At 33.0% G+C, this 24,621-nt stretch overlaps 2 protein-coding genes and 1 non-coding gene across 3 annotated transcripts; all 3 read left to right on the top strand.

Annotated features, from left to right (window-relative positions):
- Positions 1-4,131: 4,131 nt before the first annotated feature.
- On the top strand, positions 4,132-8,803 carry LOC107790804 (phospholipase D delta-like). Its single transcript, XM_016612772.2, has 9 exons — positions 4,132-5,339; positions 5,489-5,605; positions 5,725-5,919; positions 6,348-6,611; positions 6,694-6,762; positions 6,912-7,059; positions 7,323-7,471; positions 7,565-7,915; positions 8,227-8,803. Exons 1-9 carry the CDS (start codon positions 4,422-4,424, stop codon positions 8,518-8,520), a joined length of 2,505 nt encoding a protein of 834 aa, XP_016468258.1. The 5' UTR covers positions 4,132-4,421; the 3' UTR covers positions 8,521-8,803.
- Positions 8,804-17,583: 8,780 nt separating this feature from the next.
- On the top strand, positions 17,584-18,228 carry LOC107828027 (transcription factor MYB1R1-like). Its single transcript, XM_016655276.1, has one exon. It carries the CDS (start codon positions 17,584-17,586, stop codon positions 18,226-18,228), a length of 645 nt encoding a protein of 214 aa, XP_016510762.1.
- A 6,150-nt stretch (positions 18,229-24,378) lies between these two features.
- On the top strand, positions 24,379-24,452 carry TRNAR-UCG (transfer RNA arginine (anticodon UCG)). Its single transcript has one exon. It is a non-coding gene; the product is annotated as a tRNA-Arg (tRNA).
- The last annotated feature ends 169 nt before the right edge of the window (positions 24,453-24,621 follow it).

Below are 24,621 nucleotides of genomic sequence, written 5' to 3'. Positions count from 1 at the left end.
AAATCTTGTTAGCAAAGTGACACTCAAGGTAAATGTTATAAGTTTTTATCAAAACTTACGTATTGACAAGAGTATGCATATTTGAGTGCTAAAGATAAATTTTCATGAAAAGTATTTCTTTTGGAAATTGACGAACATAATAGCACTTGTGGTATCTTTTAAAGATTTATGTTAAATTACTAAAGGCTTTAGCATGTAAAAGGTTATTTATTTAAATTTTGTTCAAAGGATTTGAATTTTCTATAAATGCTATGATTTGATAAAAATAGATCATTTGAGGCTACTCTACTATGAATCTATTTTGAAGTATCAAATGTTTTCGGAGTTACTCGTGTTCACCGAGATTGATTTCGGATATATCGTGTTCGTTGTCATGAAACTACACGTGTCGGTATAGGCGTAGATGGCCACTTTGTGGTATAGACTACGACAAAATGCTCTCCATCGAGAGAGTACTATTTTTGTGTTATTATTAGCATGGCTGAGTCGATTCGTATAACACTACGATGAGACGACCTGAGCAAGTAGGGTATATGATACTTGCCGCTAGGTACATAACCTAGTTGACCTTCTTGTGTCGGTGATGGTATAGTACTCCCAGTGAAAGGTAAGGATGATTTTCTTATGTTTAGGCCTAAGGAGCCGAAAGTGATTTTGATGACTTAAAGCAAATGGAATGATTTTGTACGATTTTATCCAAAATCTTGGATTGATGTAAGTGCTTTAAAAGTTTATATTGTAAGTTATATTTCACTTGGTTGTTATTTAAAATAACAAGGGTCATGGATTGATAGAATTTCTTATTATTTTATATCAAATATTGGTGCATTATTTTTATAAAGTTTGTCCCAGGAACTTGAGTTAGAGAGATTCTGTGACACTTATTGAGTACCGATGTGGTGTACTCATTCCTTAACCCCCCCTCCCCAGGGCCCTGCTTACTTTACATGTGTTCAGGGTGATGTATGATACGTGTCATGTGGTCAGGCCAGGATGACTCTCTTTCCGAGGTATTATGAAGCACCACTTTTATTTCGTGGTAGCTATCATATTCTTCCTTATTTTATTTTGTTGGAACTAATCCAACCGCTGGTTCTATTTATTTTACTTAGTAAAGAATATTTATTTTACTTAGTTTCATTGTTATTAACATGAAAGACATCATGTGTGATTTTGAATTGGAAAATATTTTATCATCTACCTTGAGAATGTATATGATTTTCAAGGAGCTTCCGCATTTAAATTGGTTTTCATACATATGATTTGGGTGCATCACATGGTTTGGTTCGCTCGGGTCGGGTAGTATACCGGGTGCCGGTCACGTAGATTTTGGGTCGTGATAGTTAGATATTTTAATTTTGGCCAATAAAAAGTTTTCACGTGGTATTTAAATAATTATTTTTTAAATTAAGCATTGACATAACGGTCAAAGGGTATAAGTGAACCAAAAAGGTAGATGGAGGGGTATTTTTTTACCCAATAGGTGGAAGAAGGGTATTTTAAAACCTTTTTCAATAGTTTAAGGACATTTTTAACTCTTTTCCGATTAAGAAAATATGAAAGATGGTTAGAATAGATCCATCAACTATTCTACTTCACCGTAAAAGAAACTAAGCAAATATAAAGAAGATATAAATCACATGAGTGGAAAGATATTAACCAAACTGGATTCAAGATTAGTCTATAGAAGATTAAATATTCAAAAAGATAAATCTAAATCATACGAAAGGAAATATATTCAATACATTGTAGTTTGCTACTCATAATCGCTACAATACCTTGTGTCTTGTTAGTGAATATGCTGAAAATAATTTAGTTTCAATAAGAGTAGCATAATAGGTTTGAGAATTAGGATTTTGAGTTAATTACTTGTTGGCTTGTAAATGTTTCATAATTCCAAGGCACAAGAAAAAAACTAATATTTTATTATTTTTAAACTTAATATATAAATATATTTTTCACATTGTAAATTTATTCGATACGGTTCGATATTTCTCGGTTTATTTTTATAAAATATAAACATACCCTAATTATCAGTACAATTACAGATTTATATAAAAAATTACGGTTTTATTAAAAGAAATTTAAAAATCGATTCAATACGGTGCGATTCGGTCGATTTAATCGGTTTTTAAATATCCACTGACACCCCTATTAGGAGAGAGTGAGAGAGAGCAATACTATGTTATTTTTTTATTTCTTTTTTTTTTTTGGGGGGAGGGGGGGGGGGGAGGGGATACTGTTATAATAGTTCTTTTCTATAATAAAAACTTGACTTCCAAAACAAAAATGTTGTCTCTAATGAATAAGAGGAGCAATAGTCTTCTTAGTTTGAAAGATCTCCGAATCTTTTCCAATTATAAAAATTTAATTTGTCTCAACTGTAGACTACGGTGCAAAATTTGCAAAAGGTCAAATTACAAACTTTTTTCACTTAAATTTCAAACAATACAGCAACATTTGTTAGAAGTCAAATAAACTTTTAAATTGATAATGACTTTAAATGCAATTTATATTATATTCTTTTTTTAAAGGCTTACATTATATTCTTTTTGGCATAATACTACCAGTAGCTTTTATCATTCATCCTATGGAGGTGTCTATATCTCCACCTCAGCATATTCTCGCAACAATATACCTTAATGTGTGCTTTTTTTTATTAATAAAAATTAAACGTCACTCAAAATTCGCTTTAAAGAAACACACAACTTCCTAAAGCACGAAGCAATGGTGTTGTGGCTTCGTGCTATGAGCTTTGCAACTGTCTCTTCGAACCCTGCTAACGGCTACTTAGTCTAGTTTGACCAATTATAACGCATGAAAGTTTTAGCTATCCTCCCGTTTTTGCCTTTTGTTAAACCAACTAAGTTTCCTAGGCATTATTCAAGAGTTGTACATAACAAAATTAGGACGAGAAGGTAAGAATAATTTGGTGAATATATATAGTTATACTATATTTATAACAGTCTGAAATTTTCTTGTTCTGTCAATGAAATTATTCAAATTAACATTTGTTGAACGGACTTAACGCAATATATTCATGATTAGTACGAATGGTGCTTCTGGTATTTCTTTTTATTCTATATTCGACGCGACTTTAATTATTGTACTAATAAATTTATGTATTTCACACTATATACAAATCAATGACATGCCATTCTCTTGTCAATCAGAAATTGAACAAAGAGAGCATCTCAATGACACTACAATAATGGAGATAAACAATTTTGTAGCACGACAAAAAACAAAAAATAAGCTCAATATTCTTCATTTGTGTATGCGAGTGATTGCTAAATCCTGCCAAGAATTTTGAAATAGTTGTACCCCAATTTTACTTTTAGTTCAACAATTCCTGCAAATATTGTTTTCAGACGAATAAAAGACATAGAAGGAGGGAAAAATAAGAACGGCAGAGCGTATAATTAGCCTCTGTATAAACAAACCCCAACAATAACTGTTTATATTTCCTTATTTCCCGCCAAATCCGGACTCTCATGGCTGACTCTCTTTACTGAAACAAACAAAACTCAAAACGTCTCCTTGGATCCTTTCATTTCTCTTTTACCCTTCTTCTCATCATTATTAATAATTAAGGTAAACTAATACTCTTCTTCCCCCTACCCCCACCTCAAACAGATCATGAAAAATTTGTTAATGATCTATATATAATGTGTGTCCTATATACATGCAAATAAACAGACTATGTAAATTCTTGTTATCAATGCCATTCTTTTGGCATTCGTTACAATTATATTTTCTGTTCGTGTATGTTACAAACCTGGGAAAGGTGTAGAGATCTGATATACATATTGTTTTTACTCGCGAAAATGGTGGATTTGTGATCTTTTCTTGCGTGGTGAATTAAAATTAATATGGTAATTATGTGTGTGCGCGCGGACATTATTTTAACCTTTTGTAAAGGTTAAGCTCTAAGGAGGTACCTTTGAGCTGGGAACAATTCCAAGTGTTCACAAAAATAGAACATGTATGACACAATTGATGTTTACTTTGTTACTATATGTGTTTCACACTGTTTACTTTTTCCAGTTGGGATCAGTTCCACGCCGTTGGATATGCTTCGGTGAAGGAATTGCAATGAAGCATAATTGACCATCTCTATGCTTGCTTCCAGACAAAGACATGTATTTGGTATAACACTTGCAAGCTTTATAACACAGATCTTTTCTGTTTCTGAGAATTGAATGATCTATATATCTTTCATGTGAGGGAGCTAGCGGATACATACAGTTGCCATTTTTGGCAAAACAATGTCAAATATTTGAGGTTGGCATTAGACATGTATTAGCAAGTAAGATTGTAGTTTCTGTGGTTTTGCTTATGATTCCATTATACATGCAAATCTACAAGGAATTCAAGGAAAATAAGGCGTTGAGTTACTGATAATATATCAGCTGCAAAATATGGCTGGAAAACATGGTATGGACATACCTGGAGGTTCAGTACTTCTGCACGGAGAACTGGACTTGCGGGTTATCGAAGCAAAGTCACTTCCAAACATGGACATGGCATGTTGTTCCAAGTTTAGTCCTTTTGGAACGCGAAAGGTTAAGAGCAAGGATACAGGGAATAAATCAGCAACTCGTAAAATAATAGATACTAGTGACCCCTATGTGTCTGTATGTATAGGCGGGGCAAAAGTAGCTAGAACAACAGTGATTCGCAACGATGAAAACCCCACATGGAATGAGCATGTACGCATACCAGTGGCTCACAAAGTTGACAAGGTAGAATTTTTTGTCAAGGACAATGATGGGGTAGGTGCTGAACTGATTGGAAAGGTGGAAATACCTGCTGATAAAATTCATGTTGGTAAAGAAATAAGTGGTTGGTTCCCTATTCTTGGATCTTCTGGGGATCCATTGAAAACTGGTGCTCAACTGCATCTGTCAATCCAATACAAGCCAGTGGCAGAGAACCCTATATATAGAAATGGTGTTGGAGGTGAGGCCAATAGAGTAGGAGTACCGCATACTTATTTTCCACTGCGAAAAGGAGGGAATGTTACTCTTTATCAGGATGCCCATGTACCTGATGCAACACTTCCTGAAATATTGCTAGATGATGGGAAGGTTTTTAATCATAACAAATGTTGGGAAGACATTTGTCATGCCATGTTGGAGGCTAAGTATTTAATATATGTTGTTGGTTGGTCCGTATATCATCCTATACGGCTAGTAAGAGAACCTACAAGGACGTTGCCGTCTGCAGGGGAACGAACACTTGGAGATTTGCTCAAGTACAAGTCACAAGAAGGAGTTCGCGTCATTCTGCTCATTTGGGATGATAAAACTTCAAATGATGATTTATTCCTCAAAACGGTAACATTTCAGATTCAATGATGTGTGCCTCAGGCTGAATATCTCATGGCAATCCATTTTGCAGTCTTTTTTCTATATATATATATATATGGAACATATAGCTGCTTGGCAAGTATAATAATGTATTTGTTTTATTGTCTCGATTTCAGGAAGGTGTAATGCAGACTCATGATGAAGAGACCAGAAAGTTTTTTAAACACTCAAGTGTACACTGTGTGCTTTGTCCTCGTTCCGCCAGCAGTAAGCTTAGTGTTTTGAAGAGACAGGTATATATATACTTTCTTTTTTCTTAGGGGCAGGTGGAGGGGAAAGTATTTGACGGATAAATTCATGATTATCATTGATTTCATCTATTGATCAAATTAAGAAGAACTTTCTTCTGCAGATTGTTGGAAGCCTTTTTACACATCATCAGAAATGTGTGCTTGTTGACACAGAAGCACCTGGGAATGAACGGAAAATCACTGCTTTTATTGGTGGCCTGGATTTATGTGATGGCCGCTATGACACTCCCCAGCATAGACTGTTCAGCGATCTTGATACTGTCTTTGGAAATGATGTTCATAATCCTACATTCACGGTAAGCTGTTAATATGGATCTGTTGAAGTTTTCTGGATAAGGTTTTATAAGAGCCGTTTAAACTTCTTCAGGAACCAAAGTCTTCTATAAGTATAACCTTTTCTCCATACTTAGTGCCTGAGCTTCTTATTCACATGAAAGATACACGCCATTTGCTATTTGATGGATTTACAGCTTGGATTTCTGCATGTTAGTATTTCGATTGCAGGTGAAAACAAGTAAAAGTGCCTTCCCTTTTCATGTGATAGTGGCTGAAATAATAATAGATAATAAATGGATGAGTTACCAACTTACCATTATGTTCAAATACGGACAACAGTAGTTTTTGCGTTTTTCATTGAATGTTGACTTTATCTTTTCTTTCATATACATTTCAGAAAGCTAATATTTGATAGGTATATCATTGTAATCTCTTATGATATATACAGACTACTTCAGGTGGCCCAAGAGAACCATGGCATGATCTACACTGTAAAATTGAGGGTCCTGCTGCTTATGATGTTTTGACAAACTTCGAGCAAAGATTTAACAAGGCCATTAAATGGCTCAAACTAAGAAAAGTCAAACAAGGATCTGATACATTGCTTAAATTAGATCGAATAGCAGCAATTCGCATGCCTTCTGCTGGGCCAGATGGTGACCGTGTGGTCCGTGTCACAAGTGAACAAGATCCAGAGAGTTGGCATGTGCAAGTATATTAGACATATTTCTTCATTTGATTATTCGTCAATCATTAGAAGTTCATTCTAATCATTTCTTGTGCACTCTTCCCAGGTATTTCGATCAATTGATTCAGGATCAGTAAAAGGATTTCCAAAAGACGTTAAGGAAGCTGAGGCTCAGGTATAATACTATAGAACTAAAGCTTTTTGAAAACCTGAGTTGTATATATTACTACTAGTTTCAGAAAGTTGTTGCTGGTAGATGATGTGTGGCAAATGAAGTCAGAAAGTGAAAATGGAACATGTCAAATTAGCTATCTCCATTTGCAGAATCTTGCCAGTGGAAAAAATTTGAAGATAGAAAGAAGCATACATTTGGCTTATGTGAAAGCAATTCGATCTGCCCAGCACTTTGTTTACGTAGAGAATCAGTATTTTCTTGGTTCTGCATATAGCTGGCCATCTCACCGAAATTCAGGTATGCAAATTTTCTTAACTCAATTTCATCTATTGTTCTTAAAACTTCTAGCATAGATTCAAATTAGTCCTATACAAATGATTACCTGGAGGTCCAATAGCCAATTATAAACTAACAGCTCTTAAGAATAAATTAATTCAAACTGTATCCGTAATGTTAAGAGTTAAGATGCAAATGAATGGCTTTTAACAAGAAAAGCGAATTTCATAGCTTACTTGAATGTCTATGTATAGTAACATATTAGTACTCTATCTTTATAACAGGAGCTAATAACCTAGTCCCTATGGAAATAGCTCTGAAAATTGCCAGAAAAATAGCAGCAAATGAACCTTTCGCAGCATACATTGTGGTTCCAATGTGGCCTGAAGGTGTCCCAAGCAGTAAACCAGTCCAAGAAATTCTCTTCTGGCAGGTTCGAAGTAGCTCTACTTAATTAATGCCTGCTTTTTTGAACTGATTGTTCATAAGCCTCACTATAATTCTGATTAATCTTCAATTATCGCAGAGCCAAACAATGGCTATGATGTACAAAATAGTGGCAGAGGCTCTAGATAAGGCAAGGGTTTCTCAGTATTTTCATCCTCAGGATTACTTGAACTTCTACTGCCTGGGGAAGCGCGAGGTAGCAAAGGGTAAAAGTGAGAAATCTGTGTCACAGGGATTGGCTCAGAAGTTTGGGAGATTTATGATATATGTACACTCAAAAGGAATGATAGTAGATGATGAGTATGTGTTGATGGGTTCTGCAAATATCAACCAAAGATCTTTGAGTGGTTCTAGGGATACAGAAATTGCTATGGGAGCTTATCAACCAAATTACACATGGGCAAAAAAAGATCGTCATCCACATGGCCAGGTTTGGAAATATAACTTAAAACACTTTTACCCTTTTTCTGCATTACAAAAGTGGTTCAAAGAAGTCTATAGTTGTAAAAGTAGTACAACAAAGAACTGGATTACTGGTGCAGTTTAGTTGGATGGCTAAATTCATCGAATTGTTATTTTAAGCATAGTATATGAGCATATTAAGGGGCTAATGCAAGACAAGAGAACTTCATATATTCATGAGTTTAACTAACATAATATGTGTTACACTGTCAGTGCATATAAGTGAAATTCGCCGACTTTAACCACACAATCAATGGAAATGGATCTTTTTGCATTCAGGTCTATGGTTATCGGATGTCTCTCTGGGCTGAGCATCTTGGAGTGATCGAGAATACCTTGACGGAGCCCCAGACAGTGGAATGTGTTAGACGCGTTAATGAGATTGCGAGATACAACTGGAATGCATTTTCAGGGGATGAGTACAAGAAGATGAAGGGGCATTTGATGCAATATCCAATTCAGGTTAGCAAGAATGGAGATGTCACAACTATGCCTGGCTTTGAATGCTTTCCTGATGTTGGTGGTAAGATTCTAGGGGCACCTACAAATCTTCCTGATGCTCTTACCACTTAACAATCACATATACCTAATGGCACTGCTTGAAACGCGTTCTGCTTAGTCGGATCAGTAGATTTTGGATACTAGATTCCTAAAAGACGGAGGAAGATAAGAGATTGTTTATGCAGGATATGATTGCATCTATTCAGAATCTTTATAGTCAGTTTTATCTACATTTTTTTTTTTTTTTAGTTGTACAAACTTATTTCTATTTTTTTGGCTACAACTACTTAAGAAGTCTGTACATTGTGCAAGTTAGATGTTAAGAAAACGTTGATAAATATTTTGAACTTTGTTATAGTTGGTGTAATATGATTTTTTTTTTGTTGCTTTTAGGAATATCATAGTATAAATTATTATTATTACTATTACTAGGAATTAAAACGGAGACAAATTTCGAGAGAGAGGAGGGGTTTTTTTGTGGTTAGGGCGGGGGGGGGGGGGGGTGAGGGAGGGGGGAAACATTCATTAACCAGGTAAGTTTGAAAATGAAAAAGAAAGAAAAATTACCTAGTGAACCTTGATTCACTTCAAACAGCAGCAACTTCGGTTCAGATCAAACACCTGTGCATATATTATTTAAATAGGGGCATAAGTTTGTTATAAAAATTTGCCAATTCATTAAATATTATTAATATTGGTCAAATGTTACCAATATTAGTCAATTAGCTATTTATAGTCAAAAAGGTTAATTTTTTTTAATGGGTGTTATTAGAATAGATTGGGTACATCTTAATGAGTTTGAATCTCAATTTTCGGATGATTTGGCGGAGTTTTGATGTGGTTTGAATTAAAAATTCGAAGTAAAAGATGAAACATGAAAAAAATTATATGTGTATCACATATGTATCATATTCGTATCAAATGTGTATCACATGTATATCCATGTATACCTATGTGTGTGATACATGCATATATATGTGTCTCAGAAGAATTTTTTGAAATCGATTTTAACTACGAATTTTGATACCAAACCACCTCCAATCTTCCTCAAAATTTGTATATTGACACATCTATATCCAAATCAAGTGATCAAAACAGAATTTATATATAAAATAGAAAAAAAGATAAACAAGAATGAAGCTAACGGTACCCAAGAATGGAGCTAATGGAAAATACCATGGAAGAAACCATTTAATGAACTAAAGTGAATTCACACCGAAAAGAGAACCATAAAGTTGAAGAAACATAACAGGTAAATCTCACAAATGGTCATATAACTACTCCCTCCGTTCACTTTTATTTGGCATGTATACTAAAAATAGATTTTCATTTTTACTTGTCACTTTACGCATATGTGATGACCCAAAATGTCATCTTTAAATTTAATAATTAATTATATGTTCTAAGACCTCAAAAAGTACTATTTATCACTACTCGACTTGCGTGCGCAGTCGGTAAAATTTTTCGGAAAATTTTTATGTGAAAAATGAATTAAAATGCTAATTAGAGCTTTAAAACTCAACTGAGTTGACCTTGGTCAATATTTTTAGCAAACGGACTCGGATCAGTATTTTTACAGATTCGGTAGGTCCGTATCGTAATTTGGTACTTGGGCGTATGCCCGGAATCAAATTCCGAGGTCCCTAGCCCGAGATATGAAATTTTGAAGAAAAATTAAAAGTTTAAATTCAAATAGTGACCGGATGCCGAATTATGTGCAAACGACCCCGGAATAGAATTTTGATGATTTCAACAGTTCCGTATGGTGATTTTGGACTTAGGAGCGTGATCGGAATTTTATTTGGAAGTCCGTAGTGAAATTAAGCTTGAAATGGCTAAAATAGGAATTTAAGTTTGGAAGTTTGACCGGGGGAGCTGACTTTTTTATTTCGGGGTCGGAATCCAGTTCTAAAATTTTTTACAGCTCTGTTATGTCATTTATGACTTGTGTACAAAATTTGAGGTCAGTCGGACTTGATTTGACATGTTCCGGCGTCGTTTGTAAAAATTAAAAGTCTCAAAGTTTATTAGGCTCAAATCTATGTGTGATTCGTGTTTTTAGAGTTGTTGGATGTGATTTGAAGACTCGACTAAGTTCGTATGATGTATTAGGACTTGTTGGTATATTTGGTTGAGGTCCCGAGGGGCTCGGGCGTGTTCCGGATGGTTAACGGATCATTTTTGGCCTTGGTGAGATAACTGATATCTGCTGCTGCAATTTTTCTGGTTTCTTCTTTGCGTTCGCGAGAGGAGCCTCGCATTCGCGAATAGTGTTCTGAGCTGGTGAGATTTTTGTACTATGCGTTCGCGTAGGAGAGGACGCGAACGCGAACGCGAAGGGTAGGGCAATGTGTGCATCGCGAACGCGTGAGTGGCGTCGCGTTCGCGAAGGAGAGTGAGGCAGTTGGGAACCCCGGTCTTTTGTTCTATGCGTTCGCGAGGTAAGGGACGCGTTCGCGAAGGTATGAGTTTGCAAAGCTTTGCGTTCGCGAAGAGGAAAGTTGGGCAACACATTTTTGTGCTTCACGAACGCGAGTCAAGGGTCGCGTTTGCGAAAAAAAACCACTGGACATAATGTTTAAGTTTAGAAAATGAGACTTTTTAACGATTTGGAGCTCGGATTGAGGTGATTTTTGGGAGATTTTCAGAGAAAACATCGGGGTAAGTATTCTTAACTCAATCTTGGTTAGATTACCCGAATCCATCACTGTTTTTAACATTTAATTGGTGATTTAAGTTTAAAAATTTTGAAAAAACCCTCATGGATAGATTTGAGGATTTGAGGGTCGAATTGTTATTAGAATTTAGTCATTTTAGTATGGTTAGACTCGTGATTAAATGGGCATTCATATTTCATAACTTTCGCCAGATTCCGAGACGTGGGCCTCACAGGTCATTTTTGAGTTAATTTCGAATTTTTATTGAAAAATGTAGTATTTTCTTATAGTATTAATTCTATAATTTTTGTTGATTGTATCGAATTAATTATGACTAGATACGAGTTGACCGGAATCGGAAAATCGAGAAAAAAATACACTACTTGGTTAAATTGGAGCAAGTCAAGGTAAGCGACTTGTCTAACCTTGTGTGGGAGAAATTTTTCCTAAGATTGATATTAATTGTAATGTGATGAAAGTCGTGTACACGAGATGACGAATGTGTACACGGAATAAATGTGAAGGATTATATTTTTAAATTGTGAAGATCACTGTTGCACATTAATTAAATTATTAAATCTTGTTATATTCTCCATCATTGATTTGATTTGTATACTTAAAATTTGCTTGATCTTTTCCTGCTAATTATTTTACCTATTTAGTTGAAACTTGGTTTCTTTTATTCTATGCATTATTAGAAATTGATTTTCTTTAAATTAAATATTATTAATATGAAGTATTTGACATTTTTAAATTTGGTATTGAAGCAACGTATTAAAGATTTGAAATATTATTTTGCTAAATTATTTATTTTCGAATATGTTTGTAAGATTTTTGTACTCATTGTGATGGAGCCGTGAGTTCTTTATTGTGGAAAAATATTATTGATAATTTATGTTGGCATGAGCTATGAGCTCTTTATTGTGGAAAAATATTGTTGTTGATTTACTTTGGCAAATTAAAATATTTGGGTACTTGAGGTGCAAATTGTGACATGTGGTGATATTGATACGCATGCGGTGGTATAAGGTCTGGGTATTGAAACGCATGCGGTGAGATAAGGGTGGCTTGATACGCGTGGCTAGTAGGAGGGAACTACTAGAGGTCATGCGGTGTGATAAGGATGGATTAAATGCGGGATGCTATTTCGGAAAAAATATTTTATTTAAAATAAATTGTGAAGGCTCCCGCGGTGAGATAAGAAAATGAGATATTGTGAATTTATTTATGATTTGGGACTACGAGACGGTACCTCGGGAGTGCCCTTGTTGATATTAATTTATGGTCGTAGTTGCCGTTAATTATTTGTTGTGATTTTCTTAAGTTGAAAGGAAATTTTGTTGGTTTCTACGAGATATCATTTGCCATTATTTTGTATAATTAAATAGCGACCTGCTACTTGATTCATTTCCATTATCATTTTATCTATTATATTATTAAATATTTTACCATGTTATTATTTATTTTCCAGTAGGGCCTGACCTGACTTCGCCACTACTCTACCGAGGTTAGGCTTGACACTTACTGGGTATCGCTGTGGTGTACTCATACTACGCTTCTGCACATCTTTTTGCGCAGATCCAGGTACATCTTATCAGACTAGGCATCAGTAAACTAGCTGTACGAGGAGACTTCGAGGTATACCTGCCAGCGTCCGCAGACTCCGGAGTCCCTTTCTATCTTACTATGTTGCCTCCTTAATTGTTTTAGACTCTGATGTATAGAGACATAGAGAATAAATTCTTAGAAGCTTGTGACTTATTTCTACCGGATTTTGGGAGTTGTAATTATTTGAATTGTAATTTATTTATTTCAGATATTTATGATTATTCTGCATTGATAGGCTTACCTAGTCTTAGAGACTAGGTGCCATCACGACATCTTACAGAGGGAATTTGGGGTCGTGACATCATATCAAGAGAAGACAAAAAAATTCTCGTTATACCCACAATATTTATTACTCATTTCAAATCATTTTCTCAAATCCAATAAAATATGCATCAATTAATATGGGTATCGTGGTAAATTATGCACTTCATTTATTATTTCTTAAGGGGCGTGAAAAGTCAAAACGTGCCAAGTAAAAGTAAACGGAGGGAGTATAATATTTTTTCACTAAAGTCATATAACTTTGTTTTCTTACACAAAAATTATATAACTATGACTTTTTTTCACCAAAGTCATATAACTATATTTTCTCATACAAAAATCATAAAACTTTTACTAACTCACACAAAAATTATTGTGATTGGAAAATATAACTTTTCAGTAGTATTTTTCTATTTTCAGTCTAATAAATAATAATCCAATTAAAATAAGGATGAGTCAACCCGACCTGGCCCACCCAACCCAATACTCATATATAAAAATTAAAATAATACTAAAAGTGAATTTTAAATCCTTCAAAACATGACACTTCTATTTTTTATTTTTATTTTCAAGATTTTTATTCAAATCGATAGCATTTTTATTTCAAGTGCTATCTAATTATACCTTTTATTTTCTTATTCTTTTATCAAAATCTCATGCATTCCGAACTAAGTTTCTTACAGGGGAAGAATTCACTTTGGGGTCATTTGGTTTGAATGCAGGTTATGCGGGGATTATTTTTTATCCACTATTTGGTATATTGTATTAAAAATGACATGCATTGCATAATTTCTAAGAAGAAGTTATTTATTTACAAAAATAACCTCCATCTTATTTAGACTCCATCTTCTTGCTTCTTTATCGAGTTGACACGTCAATTTTCAATTCTTATATCAACAAGTATTAAATAATTTTTTGAGGCTCTAGTTTTCAATTCTTTGAAATATATTTGCTGATTTCTTCTTCTAAATCTTCTTGCTGATATCGGACAATAGTTGATGATCCATAAGAAAACCTAATTTTTCCATAATAAAAATGAAAAGCATTAATACACAAAAATATTCAATTAGAAAAAGGAGTCTATGAGCAAAAGTTTATAATTTTCAAGCACATAAAGAGAAACAAATGAACCCAACGAATATTTGGAAAGATGACCTTAGGGCTATTTTTGTGAATTTCACTATTTTGTCTTAGGATAATAATCCTAACACTAATTATCCCATCCCCTACAAGGTATAAGTTATCCCGGTACTAATTTTAATTCCGAGATAACTATCCATATTTGGTAACCAAACAAGGTATAAGGTGGTATTAAATTTTTATCCCAACACTATTTTTACTTATCCCTCATACCAAACGACTTTAGTATTATTTTAACTTACGTATATGAGTATTGTAAGGTCATTCCCATTTTAAGGGAAAAATATAAAATTAATCGGTCGGCCGAAACTAAATGCATTTGCTAGCCCAAATATATATAGAATGTGTATATTATATGTATATAACACACACACACACACACACACACACACACACACACACACACACACACACACACACACACATATATATATATATATATATATATATATATATATATATATATATATATATTTTATAGGCTATTATTTTTGGGAACGACTAAAAATATACTCATATTTCTCCTATTTTAATTGGATAATTATTTATTAGATTGAAAATAAAAAATAAAAAAAACGTAAAATAAGAAAATACTACCGAAAAAATTATTTTTTCGACCACTATAATTTTTGTGAGAGTTAGTGAAAGTTTTATGATTTTTGTGTGAGAAAACAAAGTTATATGGCTTTAATGAAAAAAAGTCATAGTTATATGATTTTTGTGTGAGAAAACAAAGTTATATGACTTTTGTGAAAAAATGTCATAATTATATGACAATTTGTGAAATTTACCCAAACATAACATTTGAAATTAGTCATCATAACAAGGCCTTGTCGTTTCCATAAAAGTATCAATTTTTACTTTATTATAAACCTGAAAATAAAAGGGAATAGTAAATCAAAATCAAAATAATAAAATAAAGAGAAGGTTTTACCATATAAGGAAAAAATACAAGTGGACAGGTTAAAACGACATCTCTAAGCTACAAACAAATAAGAAAGAAATGTTAAAAAAAGTTTATTAATCAACATCTAACGCAATAATACGTTAGAACTTAGAAGTAAAGATTTTGTCAAATACAAACTGTATAAAATCACCATTGCAAGTGATGAATGGATATTTCTTTTAAAAAAAAAAGAAGTGATGAATGGATAAAGCCATAAAATAGTGGGATACAGTTTTGTTTTCCTCCTTACATTAAGTGACATAAGATGATTAATTATTCTGGAATAATTTAAAAATTGATGACTACAGCAATATTATATGGGTAAGTTGCATTGGTAGTCACCTTTAGGCCTGTTATTTAAAAGCATAGCCAGCATTGCAATGTATTTAAAACATAGTCACAATTCCAAAAAAGCAACAGAGACCTACTTTGAACTTCAGTTCTTGCAGTTTAAACTTCAGGCCTTTGTCCTAAAATTTCATTGCAGTTCGAATTTCAAGCTACTGTCCTGAAGCTTGAAATGTAATTGTGTAAAATTATTTTATAATTTCTACCGCTAGACAAGTTTGTTGTTGCATACAAAGTTGGTGCTTTTGAGTTGCAAATGTCACTATTAGATGGCCATAGTAGTAGAATTTGTTGTCTGGCATCTCTTACCAATTTCGATGCCACATTATTATAATTAGTTAGTGTTGCTACATGTTTGAGTGAATCGGAGCAAATTTTGGATAATTAAGCAAATTTTGCAAAAGTTTTGGGATCATTGTGAATGGATGAAGAGAGACTGCAAAGAAGAAGAATACATTACGAAGTACTAAATTCTAAACATGTACATTGAGGGGTGTACATAGGCCGGGTTGGTTCGGGTTTTCCAATTACCAAACCAAATCAATTGTCTCAGATTTTTAAATCTATAAACCAAATCAAGCCAACAAAAGTCGGATTTTTCAATCTCGGATTTTTCGAGTTTTTTCCGACAAAATCTTCATAGCATAAAATATATAATTTGTGCTCTAATATTGTTTAGGTCCTAGTAGGATAAAGCTATATAAGATGTTACCCATTTAAATAATATAAAATAATATAATTATACTAAAATACTCAAGAAATCGCATAAAATAAATATTGCTAATTAATAAGCCATAATAAAATAAATATAATCTAAAATTACTAATTAAGTCATGCTAAAATAAGTATGACTAATAAGTAATAAGTATTAATTACATGACTAAATAGTACTTAAAGTAAGTTATGCATTTTTACTATCTAAACCAATGCAAAACTAAAATAAAAAATCCAATACTATTGTCATTCTTAGTATTGAATTGAATTTTTTTTGTTAGCATTATGATTGATTTGATTTTGCTTTGGGTTTTATTTGAGTTACTAACTTTTATGGGCTATAAAACATATTTGATCATTCAAAAGTTCTAAGTCTAAGCTTGAAATAATACATTAAAAGAGAGAACTATGAAAAAGTTTTTAAAATATTTATAAATTACATTACAATTATTATTTTTATGTATAAAATATTTTTAAAATTTGTATGCATGTAATGTCGGATTGGTTTGATTTCGATTTGATTTTTTTTTAGTAAAAACCAAACCAAACCAATTATAGTCGGGTTTTGTTTTCTAACACCAAATCAAATCAAACCAAAACATAGTCGGATTTTTTTTCTCGGCTTGACTCGAATTATAGATTTGGTGCGATTTATCGATTTTCTTTGTACACCCTAATGTACATGATCAATTGTGCCTATGTTTTAAGTAACACCATTAAAACACCTGGTGTTATTTCTTCAAAATAATTTTCATCGTTTTATTTGATTTATAACACGTGTCTTTTGGATTTTAAAACAGATTTAAAGAGGAATACGTACGGTGGTTTTTTATTAGTACTAATAATTATGATCCTTGACTTCCTTCCCATAAAAAAATTCGGATTATTTGTCCATGAAAGATCAATGAATTGTATATCTTTATTCTTTACTATGGCAATATAATATACTAGTAAATAACTTTTAGATTTGTGTCTCCATAAATAAATACAATAAAAAGTCGGTTGGAAAGAAATTAAACACTACATATTAAAAATCAGCTGTTAATGAAGGAAAATATCTATTGATCAATTTTCCGGATCTAGTGGATTATTTGAAATTTAGATGAAATCTCAGGGAAAAATAACTTTCCTTGAATTATTACACGGCGTTTGGATTTGAAAGCAGATTTAAAGAAGGAAAAATTATGGTAAGTTATTACAGTAATAATCATGATCCTTGAGACCTTGACCTCTCTTTCCCATAAATAATTGTCAATATTTTCCTTAGTCCTACGAGAGAGACCACGTTCCTTTTATTTTCACTCGGATCTAATAAAAGCATTGCAGCTTTACATAGCATAAAAGGAAACTTTTCTATATAAATCATCCATCTATCTCTTTATATATATGGACCAAAGCTATTCTCCAGTTGTGTTCTCGTTCTTGATTTTGAGCGTATAGCAAAGTAAGAGAAAATTATCAATGGCCTGGAACTGCACGTTGTGTGGTGGCATTGGGCATAACCAAAGAACATGTAGTGAGAAAGGCAAGAGCATCAAATTGTTCGGCGTGAAGATCTCTACTACTACATCTAAAAAAGATTCAGCCAACTATGGAAGAAAAATCAAGAAAGCAATTCCATGGACTGAAGATGAACACAGATTATTCTTGAAGGGGTTGGAGATTCATGGGAAAAGCAATTGGGCAAAGATTAGTAAAGATTTCTTGCCTAATAGAACACATATTCAAATTGCTAGCCATGCTCAGAAGTATTTTATGAGATTGGCTGCTGCTTCCGATGAGAGAAAAAATCGTAAGAAGCCAAGTATTTTCGACGTTCATCTTGAAGAAATAATTATTTCAGAAAGAGAGACTCGTAATGTTTCTGAACATACAATTCAAGAACATGCCCAAGAAACTGGTGGAAATATTCCAACAAGTCAAGTTCCATGTGAACGTGCCATTGTTCCATTGGAGATTATTCAAGAACATGCTCAAGATCACCAAGAACCTACTGCAATTAGCTCTGAGAGAAATCATAGTAATAATTTCTTCATTATTCCATGTTTTGTGCCGGTGTCCACATGGTTGAATTTACCTGTATTCCATAGTTTTGCAATTAACTAAAAATCAAGGATAGTTATAGTTGTTATAAGAAAAATTAATTGACGATGGATATTTACTCTTCTCCATTATCTCCATAAATCACACTACTCTAATACTTAAGGAGTTATGATTGTAACTCCATGATCTTCCTCTCAAATGCTTAATGACATATTTACAATAGTGATTCTTCACTTTTCATGCATATATAAAGTCTTTGTAATAGATAGGAAAAGATATACAATTTGAAGAAGAAAATCTCTTCATTCTCTCTATCTCCATTTCTTGTTCATGTTTTACTAAATTATTTTTATTTCATGACACGTTATCAGCACGATCCTCTTACCAATTGAGATATCTATTTCTTTAAGGTATTATCTCCTTCCTAAAAGAGTAAGTCAATTTCTCTCCAATCGAGATATGAATAATTTTTCTTTTGCAAGAATAGTGAGATGACTTAGCTTGCCGGATATTTTTAATTCTTTTTAGTTATGTTCAAAATTACTAGTCATATGCATGTGTCATTTGGTTTCCATGGCTTTTTATTTGCACGAAATGATATGCGTTGATTACAACAGTCTTTACTGTTTTTCATATATATGAACCAATAATTTAGAAATTATTTATTTAATCTACTACTAGATGCAGTGTGCATTAACTAATACTTAGATAAGGTAATATCATCAAGGTTTATAACTAGCTAGTCTATTAGGACATATTTTGTGTAAATACAGAATATGCTAGTAACAATGATTAAGCTTTCTTGTTTTCTGGAGTAGAATATATCTAATTACACTTTGGATTAATTTATGGTTAATGAAATGGTAGTTCATGATATATAGTACTATATCTAAATAATATGTTTTGATAAGTTTATATATAGTATATTAGTACATGAGTATTTACTAGACCAAAATTATCGTTGATAATATTTTTTTATCATTTTTAATTCACTTATTTTTATCATTTTTAATTCACTTATTTTTATCATAGTGTTTGATATGTTGAACTTACTAAAGTTTTAATTTATGGCTATGTAAAATTATGTTACATTCCCTGAAGTGAATCAGACAATTTGTGATAAACGTTATATAAGGATAAGACGGTAGGCTCAAGTCCCAATGCACCATGAGGGTAAGGCGTCGGGTGTGAGTCCCGGTGCACCGTGATTATAAGAGTTGGGTTTGAGCCCCAACTCATTATGGCCTAACATACCATTATATGGGTAAGAGTTGATGACATGTTGATGACGTAATGATGATTAAAGAAAAATAATATATTTTTCATGAAAAATGTATGAAGATTGTCCCACTTGATTTGCTCCATTCTTGAAATGAATGTGGTAGCGACACATAATAAGTCTAAATAAAGGCAAGTGGTTGACCAATGAACGTCGGCGTTCCAAAGATCAAAATAATAATAGTCATCACTATGATTATAAAAAGGAGAACAATAAGGGTTCTAGAAATAGTCCTTCAAAGTGTGAAGGCAATATTTACCATCAAATTGATATGAAAAATAATAAAGCATGCTGCTGATTATGATCCATTCCTTGAAGAGAATGTGACTTGTGATAAGCATTGAGAATGTAGACCCATTCCTAAAGGTGAATGCGGCAATATGTGATAAAAGTAATGAATAAAGACATACAATGCATGATTGGATTCATACCATACAACTTACCTCTAAGAAAGGATTGAGTGAAATAAAAAAAATAAATATTATTGTGTGGTTACATGAATATGTAATTGGTTGCGTACATCTGATACGCCAAAAAGTATTTTGGCATGCCTTATAAAAGCTATTAAAGGCAAAATTAAAGCAAGAAATGATTTTGCTTATGATGATTTTGACCATGACAATTTATTATGATATGATTTTCTCTGTGAAAGAGACATTCACTTTATGGATGGTGTGACAAAAGATCTTGCAGTAGAAGATCAATTAAGAGCTCCAGAAGAACTAATTTATTACTACCCGGATGAATGAAATTGTCCATGATATTAATATTGTAGTAAGTCTCAAAAGAAACATTTTGAGTTTCAAATGTATTAGCCAAAATGGTTAGCATATTGATACTATAAATAAAAATAAGATTGAATATCTTTATATTACTATAATCATACCGGGTAAATATGAAAGATTACTTGACTTTTCTTCTATCTGTACTACACAGGTATAAGCATGATGATGCAATCACAAGCCACAAATAAACTAGAAGTTTACTGAAATAAATATTAGTTGGAATGACCGGTTGGCCATCACGATTCAATTATGATGCGAGAATTAATTGAGAATTCACTTGGCATATATTGAAGAAATAGAAGATTCTTCAAGAATTCTCTTGTGTTGCATATTCACATGACATACCAGTTAAAGTTGAGATTGAATCCCTCGATTTCTGGAACGAATAAAAGGTGATAAATATATGGGCCCAGTCACCTTCCATGTGAACCGTTTACTATAATATAATTTTAATAGATGCATCTATTCTATGGCCACATGTGCATTTGTTATCAACTTGCAGTTTGGCTTTTGCAAGGTTGCTTGCTCAAATTATGAGAGCACAGTTCCATAATATAAATTATGATAATTTATCTTGATAATGCTAGTTTAAATCTAAGTTAATTTAGTAGAAATTATATGCCTCCAATTATAGCTAAAACCATTGGTTATGAGGAAAAAAAATCCAAAACGAAATTTGGTATGTTATGTATTATTTAATATACAATAGCACTTGTACGCATCTAGCCAAGTTATGATATGGTCTCCGTATCACAATTGGTTCAGGGTCAGGAACCAAATAATTTCTAACTAGAAATATGAATGTGATATATGATTTAATTGTTCCACCGCAATGCAAAAATGGGTCTCTAAAGAAGATTGGAGATATGTATTGGTGATCCCAATATTGGGGGGGGGGGGGGGGGGGCAACTGAAAAAGCGATACGTGGAATGAATTTTTATGAATACATATAGATCCTCGTACAAGAAAATATGAACTTGAAGTTCAAGTAATAATTCATTCGCAAATTATTGCCAGACGCATTTGCGGACCCAAAGCTAAATGTCATATTTCAGCTGATAATGCTCCAAATAGAATAACGTCCCTGATGGACAGATTTTATGGCACGCATAAAGCGTAATAGACTAATCGGTTCCAAAGTTAAAGCTCATTGAAGAAGGAGAGGAGCAAACGTTCAAAATGGTCATAATAAGGAGGCAGGTGCTCTAGAAGAGCACCACGACATAAAACTTCATAAGATTTTATGGGAGAGGCTCGAGTACTTGAAAATAATGAGATAAAGAGATCTCATTAAGTTATGTCTTTATTGGGTAATAATGGAACCGACATAAAATGATCGTCGACGATATTGTTAATATAATATAGCGCTAAATATTATTGACGAGGATATTGAGCTCAAATCTGTCATGAAATTTGGACAGATAAATGATTGTCCAAATAAAAAATACGCAATGAAAATTGACTTCACCTGAAAAATATGAAGTTGGACGGATAATCCCAACACCTAAAAGTATAAAGCCAGTGGAGGTATAAATGTGTTCTTGTTCGAAAAAAGTCAAGTCGATAGACATAAACACGACTTGTGTCACAAGAAAATTTTAAATATCCTGGCACTGATTACATATAGACATGTTCTCCTGTGGTGGATGTAGTCATTTCAGGTTTTAATCTAGCAATACATGAAAAACTTGATATGCGTATAATGAAAATCATTGAAGGATTTAAATTGTTCTGAAACATATTAAGGTTTCTAAGAAATTTATTAAATAAAGTTTCAAAAATCTTTATACGGATTGAAACAATTAGGGTGCATGTGGTATAATCGCCTAAGTAAGTACCTGTTGAAAGAATGGTACAAGAATGATTCAATTTGTCCTTGTGTCTTTATAAAAAGATCTGGATCTGAATTTATTAGAATCGCCGTGTATGTTGATGATATAAATATCATTTGAACTCCTGGGGACCCCAGCTTCCTAAAGCAGTAGATTGTTTAAAGAAAGAATTTGAAATGAAAGATCTTGAAAAGACAAAATTTTGTCTTGGTCTAATAATTGAGTATATAAAAGATATAATTTTTGTCCATCAATTAGCATACACTGAAAAGATTTTAAAGCGATTCTATATGGATAAAACACATCCATTGAGTAACTCGATGGTTGTGAGATCGCTTGATATAAATAAAGATACATTCTGACCTCATGAAAATAATGAAGAGTTTCTTGGTCCTTAAGTACCATATCTTAGTGCAATTGGTGCACTAATGTATCTTGCTAACACTATAAGACCTGACATAACTTTTTCAGTTAATGTCTTAGTAAGATATAGCTCTTCTCCTACAATTAAACATTGGAATAGAATCAAACACATATTGCGGTATCTAAAAGGAATTACCAATATGGGCTTATTATATGGCAGTGATTGCAATCCCGATCTTGTTAGTTATGCCAGTGCTCGGTATTTATCTGGCCTACACAAGGCCTGATCTCAAACAAGCTATGTATTTACATGTGGAGACACTGTCATATCTTGGCGATCGACTAAGCAATCAATCTTGGCTACTTCATCTAATCATGCTGAGATAATTGCTATTCATGAAGCAAATGTGTATGGTTGAGATCTATAATACGTCTTATTCGAGACAAATGTGGTTTGAAGTGTGATAAATTACCCACAATTTTGTAGGAAGACAATGAAGCATGCATATCCCAATTGAAGGGAGAATTCATAAAAGAAGATAGGACAAAGCACATTTCACCAAAGTTATTTTTCACACATGATCTTTAAAAGAATGGTGATATCAATGCGCAACAGATTCGTTCAAGTGATAATATGGCTGATTTGTTCACCAAATCTCTACCGACGTCAACTTTCAAGAAACTAGTCTATAAGATTGGGATGCGAAGGCTCAACGATGCGAATTGATGCTCTCATCAGGGGGAGTTAATACGTGTTGTACTCTTTTTCCCTTACAAGGTTTTGTCCCATTGGGTTTTTCTTGCAAGGTTTTTAACGAAGTAACCAAAAGGCATATTTCTAAATGTGTACTTCTTTTCCTTCACTAGAATTATTTTTTCCCGTAGGGTTTTTTCCTAATAAGATTTTAACGAGGCACATTATCTATGGACATCCAAGGGGGAGTGTTATAAGAAAAATTAATTTATGGTGGATGTCTACTCCTCTCCATTATCTCCATAACTCACACTACTCTAATACTTATGGAGTTATGATTGTAAATCCATGATCTTCCTCTCAAATGCTTAATGATATGTTCAATGACATATTTACAATAGTGATTCTTCACTTTTCATACCTATATAAAGACCTTTAATAGATAGGTAAAGATACACAATTTAAAGAAGAAAATCTCTTCATTCTCTTTATCTCCATTTCTTGTTCATGTTTTACTAAATTGCTTTTATTTCATGACAATAGTATTATTATGTATCTGAACAAGGCGACATATATACTAGTAATATTTGTATGTATCCGCCAGTCCCACATTTTGTACCTTTTTAAATATGAAAAAAGAATAAGGCTAGGAAATTTATTTAGCTAGGTAGGGTCTTCCAATATACAATTAACTAAATAAAATAACAGACGATACTGACTGAAACTCGATAATGTTAGCCCTGAAATTCTTACTAAGTGCAATGTTTATCGAGTTCTATCTTAGAACCAAACCTCCTCCTACCCCCACCCCAATTACGGGATTATTTTGTATTTGACTTCTTGATTACGGAAGTAAATATGTGGGATAATATTAGGTATGTTGTTGTATTACGGAAGCAAATATGGCTTAATTATTTGGCAATCCGAGAATCTAATGTTACTATTGCAAAACCCACTCAAATATCAAATCAAAATAAAATAAAATTGAAATCCGTGGAAGGTGAATGTGGATTGAGAGTTTGAAACTCAAAGCAGGAAGTGGCATGTGCCCCCTTTTTATGCTAATTAGTGAATTGGTCTAAAGGACCTAAATAATATTTTTATATATCCGAATATTAAACGTCCTTTAGTCATTAAATAAAAATATATTGTATTTTAAGTTTTAATTCATGTTACTATCAACACTTAAATTTAGGGTTTTTGGGTGTTTTAGCGATACTTGGGATATTAAAAGCTATCACTGAAATGTAGCATATTGGGACCGCATAGCGCAGTGGATTAGCGCGTCTGACTTCGGATCAGAAGGTCGTGGGTTCGACTCCCACTGTGGTCGTTTTTTCCACCTAAATTGCTTTTCTCCGGTGATGGCATTTTTGCCTTCTTGGCAGATGGTATTACAGTACCTTTTAAATGAACTACTCCCTCTGTTACAAATTAGATAAAGTACTTTCTTTTTTAGTCTGTTCCAAAATAAATGACACATTTCTAAATTTAGAAATAAT

Source organism: Nicotiana tabacum, chromosome 2, assembly GCF_000715075.1.
Source record: "Nicotiana tabacum cultivar K326 chromosome 2, ASM71507v2, whole genome shotgun sequence".
In the NCBI taxonomy this organism is placed as follows: domain Eukaryota; kingdom Viridiplantae; phylum Streptophyta; class Magnoliopsida; order Solanales; family Solanaceae; genus Nicotiana; species Nicotiana tabacum.
This window is presented reverse-complemented; position numbering and strand designations above follow the sequence as displayed.

Coding starts and splice junctions, on each gene's coding strand:
- LOC107828027 (XM_016655276.1), top strand. CDS start 17,584: ATGGCCTGGAACTGCACGTTGTGTGGTGGCATTGGGCATAACCAAAGA.
- LOC107790804 (XM_016612772.2), top strand. CDS start 4,422: ATGGCTGGAAAACATGGTATGGACATACCTGGAGGTTCAGTACTTCTG. Junction 5,920..6,347: donor TTCATAATCCTACATTCACG/GTAAGCTGTTAA, acceptor TGATATATACAG/ACTACTTCAGGTGGCCCAAG. Junction 7,060..7,322: donor GCCATCTCACCGAAATTCAG/GTATGCAAATTT, acceptor TCTTTATAACAG/GAGCTAATAACCTAGTCCCT.